At 39.7% G+C, this 6,639-nt stretch overlaps 1 protein-coding gene across 1 annotated transcript in view; it reads left to right on the top strand.

The window, feature by feature from the left end:
- unc5da (unc-5 netrin receptor Da) overlaps nucleotides 1–2,176 on the top strand; it is a gene marked incomplete in the record, with an annotated part of 274,340 nt that extends 272,164 nt beyond the window's left edge. Inside the window, 1 exon segment of the mRNA XM_014001635.1 lies at nucleotides 803–2,176. Coding sequence (XP_013857089.1) covers nucleotides 803–998 — 196 coding nt within the window.
- Nucleotides 2,177–6,639: the final 4,463 nt, after the last annotated feature.

Below are 6,639 nucleotides of genomic sequence, written 5' to 3'. Positions count from 1 at the left end.
TTAATTTTAGGTAGTGGGGTCAGGGATAGGATGTCTAGGGCGAATATTAGGTAATTTTAGGCTTTGGAACACGTAGTTCACATGAATTTCCTACAATTTCTAAAGATGGTTAATTTTAGGGATCAGGGTTGATGGTTAATTTTAGGTACTAGGGTCAGGGACAGGATGTCTTAGAGTGAATAAAAGTAATTTTAGGGTTTGGGACGGTTAGTTTTTGTGCATTTTCTACACTTTCTAAAATTAGACAACGGATTCTGCCCCATCTCGTCAAGCACAAAAACTAACCGTTCCAAACCCTAAAATTACTTTTATTCACTCTAGACATCCTGTCCCTGACCCTAGTACCTAAAATTAACCATCAACCCTGATCCCTAATATTAACCACGGACTCCAACTCAAAGACTCCTATATTTTGCATCCCAACGCGTCAAACCCGGACGACGAGGAAACACAGAAATGCCTGGTGTGTCGATAACTGGTGCAACTGGGGTACACGACGCGTCAAAACAAGACGCAGAGGGAACCTTGGAAAATCATCAATATGTGACGAGTCGGGAGTGAGAATGAGTTAGTCATGTCTCTGTGCTGTGTTTCAGGAATTGACCTTCAGGACATCAGGTTTTTATTTTTACTAGATGATAAAGGAAGTTATTAGTAATGCACATCCAACCACTTGAAAGGTACTTAGTTTTTGTGTTGTTTTTATAATAATTAGTTCATCTACATCCCCTCAGGTCCACTCTTGTTAGAAATTCTCATACAGCCTGGTGTATTTCTAACATGCTGTTTCCTCTGCCTCTAGGAACTTGTGCTACTTTGCGTGTCAGGAGAGCCCGTCTTCTGTGATTCTGAGTCTGTGGGAAGCCCAGCACCAGGACTCTGGGGACCTGGACTCCCTGGCCAGCGCCCTTGAGGAAATCGGAAAGGTCCAGTCCCCCAGGGGAACCTCCACCCTCGGCAGCAGCAGAGAGGACTCTGAATTCACAAAGGTTGGGTAGGGAATGTCGACCAGAGGCCACCTGATGATGAACCTTTACTGCATGAACACTGATAACCTACAGAGACGACGGGGAGGAGACTGTTATTAAAGGAACGCCTCTGCCAAACCAAATGCTCTATCAAGACACCACAGAGTCAAGGACTGACCGAGACAGAAGATTTTGTGTTTCAGGAGACGACGCATTTTTGGAAAAGTGTATCAGTGTGACCGAGAAACGCCTCGCAAACTTCCGAAGCCGATTCAGTCACATGTAGTCAGAGTCTAAATGTCTGTGAGAGGTTTTAAACGCCAACACTGACGTGATCCGACCCTCCCAGTACTAAATGTGCTCGTACAGTACTCGCCATCAAACCGTCCTTTGAATAATCAAAGTGTACTAATGTCTTAAACAGGTTTTCTTGCTTATTTTGTTTCATTTCTTCATTGTAATATCTCTGGGGTTTTATTTTGGAAAAAAAAAGAAGGGGAAAAAAAACAGAAAGCAATGAGTTTTTCCTGCCATAACATCGTGTCCATAACGAACAGTGTTAGCAGTGATTAGTACATAAAAAGACTTATTACAAAAGGTTTTACAGGAGTGTATCATCATCATCATCATCATCATCATCATCGTGATTCAAGAATCATCCAGAAGAACACAACAGTGTTTTTAACCACACGATTAGAAACAAGAAGAAGACGGGAACAAAGAGTTCAGAGGAGAAACCACCTGATCTGTGCCTGAGCTGAACCACTCCTCCTGAGCTCCAGTGATCAACATCTGCTTCATTTGGAGGAAGTTTAATGTCTGACATGTGACTTTATCCCAAATATACTGGGCGAACTTTGCAAACCCTTCAGATTGCTGGCATTGGTGAAGTGGTGTGGTATTTTTTTATTTTTAAGTTTCCTGCAGTCTGATTTTTTTTTCTGTCGCTCTCTCTCTCTCTCTCTTTCAATTTTTTATTATTAAAAGTTTACCTTTTGATGTTTGGCTTGACTGGAGCTGCCTCTCTTGGATCACTGGTTCATCAAAAACCTGGGCAATGTAATTTGGGAACATTTTACCTGCTGTTGCTTCCTCTCCTCAGCAACTCCCAGCATCCACTTTCAAAGCTGATGAAAAGGAGGAAAAGAGTCCCTGCAGTCAATTTTATCCACCTGCCCCTAAACTTAATAAAGTGACTTTGTGTTGAACTCTGTGTTGGAACTCTCTTTCCATCTCTTTAATAAATTGAACCGTGAACACGGCCGAGCGACGGCACGGTTTGTGAAACCTGTTCATCTTCAAAAAATGCCTGTTCAAATGGGAGATGAAACAGAATGCGTTGCAAAGCCCAATCAGAAGGGAAAAAAATGAAAAGCACTTTGTGCAGATCACTGATTCTGGCTGACAGTGGTACTTTGTGTAGCTAACAGTCACTGAGTGAGGAAGATGCTTGTTGAAGCTCTTCATCAGTGAGATCTACATTCATAAAAGTCTTTAAATTATAGCCAGTAAAACTTAATCAAACCAGAGTAAAGCCGATAAAATATCTTCCCTGCCTCTCAGCTGAAGGTAAAATCAGCAGCTTACAGAGGGTTGCAAAAGTTTTCACCCCCTTCGTGTTCTTTTGATTTTCTGGCCTCAGAATCTGAAGATTTTTTTTTCATTGAAAGGAAGTGGACCTACACAAATACTTCAAGTTAATGACAGTAAACAGTATTTATTATTTAAATAGTTTAAATCAGAAGTTCTCAAACTGGGGTCCCAGGACCCCCAGGAGTCCACAAGCTGTGTCTTGGGGGTCCTCAAAAAATTCCAATAAATCGTTAATTTGGTTTTTATTTTTTAAAAAATGCACACGTGGAACCAATGTTGTATAAAGTACCAAAGTGATACTTGAGTAAAAGTACAAGTATCTAATCATAAAAATACTTTGGTAAAAGTTAAATTATTCTCTAAAAATATTACTTGAGTGAAAAGTCTTAAAGTACCTGATACTTTTTGGACTTAAGTGTCAAAAGTAAATTTCTGACACAAAATCTACTTGAGTATTAAAAGTAAAAGTACTGAGTAAAAGTGAGCAGTTAGATTTTCAAAAATGACATTTATTAAGAGGTGACTTCTCAAAAAATATATTTTCTAACAGCGTGCAGCTGTGATGGGTTGTGTACAAGATAATAGTGTGTCAGAATGGTATATATTTATACTTCTCATCCAAACACAATTAAATTCACTTGATCCAGGAGACACAGTTTATCAGGATAGGATTTTTTAGGTCGTATTCAGGGTGTATTCAGACCAGGAAAGTCCATTGGTCCAATTGTTTGGTCCGGACCAACAATGGACTTTTGGTGCAGTTTGCATTCACATTGTGCTTTTTTGCAAACGAACTATAACTTGTAAACAAAACCATGAGGCTGACGATCATTGCTCCCATTGGACAAAAAAAGGACGGGGGCGGGACTGAGCCACAGATCCAGAAGAAAACAAGGAAGTCCTGCATGCTGTGGTTGTGATGCGCACATTTTTACTGATAGTACAACTGTAATAGCATTTAAAATGTCAGAAGCAGCTAATTTAATGGTGGTTCCGTGATGATATTCTAATTTTGGAGCGGCGTCAGTAAATGTGTCCCGCAACCCAAAGGAGATGAGGTGCTCTGCGTGTTCTGACCCACTACAGGCTGCAGCTGAGCTGCTAACAGGAGACGATGAAACAGGTATGATTTCAGTTTATTTAGCTCAGCAACGGTGGCCTGTGAAGTCCAAAAAGGTGCATGTTTAATGCAGTTGGTTCGGTTAGAGTCTGGTCTGTATTCACACCAGAAGAGAACTAAAGTGAACCGCACTAGAGTTCGTTTGGAAGAGGACCGAGACCACCTCAAAAAGCAGGTCTCGGTCCGGTTGTTTGATCCGCACCAGAGTTCGCATGAGTGTATTCACACCTGCACAAAAGGTCCAGACCAACGCTGGAAACTACGGTCGTATTCAGACCTGATCATTTGCTCCGTTTTAAACGAACCAGAGTTAGTTTCCAGCGTTGGTCCGGACCTTTTGTGCAGGTGTGAATACACTCATGCGAACTCTGGTGCGGATCAAACAACCGRACCGAGACCYGCTTTTTGAGGTGGTCTCRGTCCGCTTCCAAACGAACTCTGGTGCGGTTCACTTTAGTTCTCTTCTGGTGTGAATACAGACCGGACTCTAACCGAACCAACTGCATTAAACATGCACCTTTTTGGACTTCACAGGCCACCGTTGCTGAGCTAAATAAACTGAAATCATACCTGTTGCATCGTCTCCTGTTAGCAGCTCAGCTGCCGGCATGTTGTGGGTCAGAACACGCAGAGCACCTCGTCTCCTTTGGGTCGTGGGACACATTTACTGACGTCGCTCCAAAATTAGAATATCATCACGGAACCACCATTAAATTAGCTGCTTCTGACATTTTAAATGCTATTACAGTTGTACTATCAGCATAAATGTGCGCATCAGAACCGCAGCACGCAGAACTTCCTTGTTTTCTTCTGGGTCTGTGGCTCAGTCCCGCCCCCGTCCTTTTTTGTCCAATGGGAGCAATGATCGTCAGCCTCTTGGTTTTGTTTACAAGTTATAGTTCGTTTGCAAAAAAGCACAATGTGAATGCAAACTGCACCAAACAAAAAAAAAGTCCATTTTTGGTCCGGACCAAACAATTGAACCAAAGGACTTTCCTGGTCTGAAAACACCCTTAAGTACTGAGAACTCAGAAAAAAATAGGAATAACAACTTTCTACTTCTTACCTTTTTAAAAAATGTAGTGAGTAGAACGTACAGATAATTGTGTAAAATTATAAGAAGTAAAAGTAAAAAGTACGCATAAAAATAATTACTCAAGTAAAGTTCAGATACCACAAAATTCTACTTAAGTACAGTAACAAAGTATTTGTACTTAGTTCCTTTACAACTCTGCGTGGAACAATGCACTAATAAAACAAACATACTAAACCAATCAAAAAATTATATTACCTTGACATTTAGGGGTTAAAATCAACAGTAAACTGTTTTGCATTAACAGCGTGGGGTTTATGAAGGGGTCCCCAGACCCAAAACGTTTGAGAACACCTGGTTTGAATAATAAAATCCACCTGAGTGTCAGATTATCCCAGTAAACATAAACCTGCTCAACAAAAAATATCTGCTTATTATTTTTATTTGTATCACAGAAAAACATATTTACATAAATGTAGTTGTTCTGATGCATGAGTTAAAAGACACAAAATCCCCCAAATTGCTTTTTTGTTCCAGTTTCTACAGTTGCACGCTCACTGTAACTAACCTCAACTATTGCTGCTGTCTTTGATTTGTTGGAGCTGAAAACGCTTTAAAGGAGTCAGACAAAACAACAGACACTAAAGTAAAACTTTAGCCTAATTTAGTTTTAAAGACTGGAAACATCAATTCAATCCTAAGGCACCAAAACCTGCAAACCTGCTCCTCTCATGTTCACTAATTAACACATCTCAGCCAATATTTTTAAAAACCTTAGTTTGCAGGTGTATTTAGGATTACAAACAGGACTCCTTCCAGCTGAGAAATCTTTCCAGTTCAAAACAGCCTGACAAAGAAAAATGCAGATGTGTCCTCTCCTCTTCGCTCAGCTGCAGGAAAATCTTGCTGATTTGTGCATTTATGGAAATATTGTGAGATATTCAACTACAGAGGTGTGCATTTCATTCAGTACCTGCTGAAATGTGTCCTCTGTAAGTCCAAACTGCTTCATGGAAGTGATGCTGTGCAGCTACAGCTGTGGTTATGTGTTACTGAACAAACCAGGACTGGTCTGGCTTTATTTGCCAACATCATTTTAAAAATGTCAGCTCACTTTTTGGACATTTTGCCCCAAACAAGCTTAAGCTTATGGCTTTAGCTATGCGGTGATATTTTTATTGACTTTTTTGTTAACGGTGAGTGAATCACTCCAGGCAGGTATGATTTCTGTGATGACAGACAGTACTGTGATTTTTCCAGTATGTTTGACAAATTTATTCCAAAATGATGACATAAAACTAGCTTGTCTCCAGATTACAGCACAATCAACTTTGATATCTAAAGAATTATGAAGTGAAGGTTTGACAAATTTCATAAACTTTTATATTTGTTGCTATGGCCAGGGCTGTTGTAAATAAACCTCCAGCATCTGTGTTCTTTACATTCTTCTGTTTGGTTCTGATCTATGGTGTCGGCTGGAGGAGCATCTTAGTTTCAGGTGTGGTACAGCTGACCTCCAGCAGAGCTTCACTTTGTCAAACACAATCAAATATGTACGGAAGAGCATTGCATTCACGTCATAAAAAATATTTGACTCCTGATCTCATAATTAATGAGATCAGGTTCTCGTAATTATGAGATCAGGATCTCATAATTATGAGAAAATATCTCATAATTTTGAGATCTTATCTAATAATTACGAGAAAAGATCTCATAATTATGAGATAAGATGTCATAATTACGAGATCCTGATCTCATTATTTTGAGAAAAGATCTCATAATTACGAGATAAGATGTCATAATTACGAGATCCTGATCTCATTATTTTGAGAAAAGATCTCATAATTATGAGAAAAGATCTCAAAATTACGAGATAAGATGTCATAATTACGAGATCAGGATCTCATAATTACAAGGTATTATTT

Source organism: Austrofundulus limnaeus, unplaced genomic scaffold, assembly GCF_001266775.1.
Source record: "Austrofundulus limnaeus strain Quisiro unplaced genomic scaffold, Austrofundulus_limnaeus-1.0 Scaffold10, whole genome shotgun sequence".
Lineage (NCBI taxonomy): Eukaryota > Metazoa > Chordata > Actinopteri > Cyprinodontiformes > Rivulidae > Austrofundulus > Austrofundulus limnaeus.
This window is presented reverse-complemented; position numbering and strand designations above follow the sequence as displayed.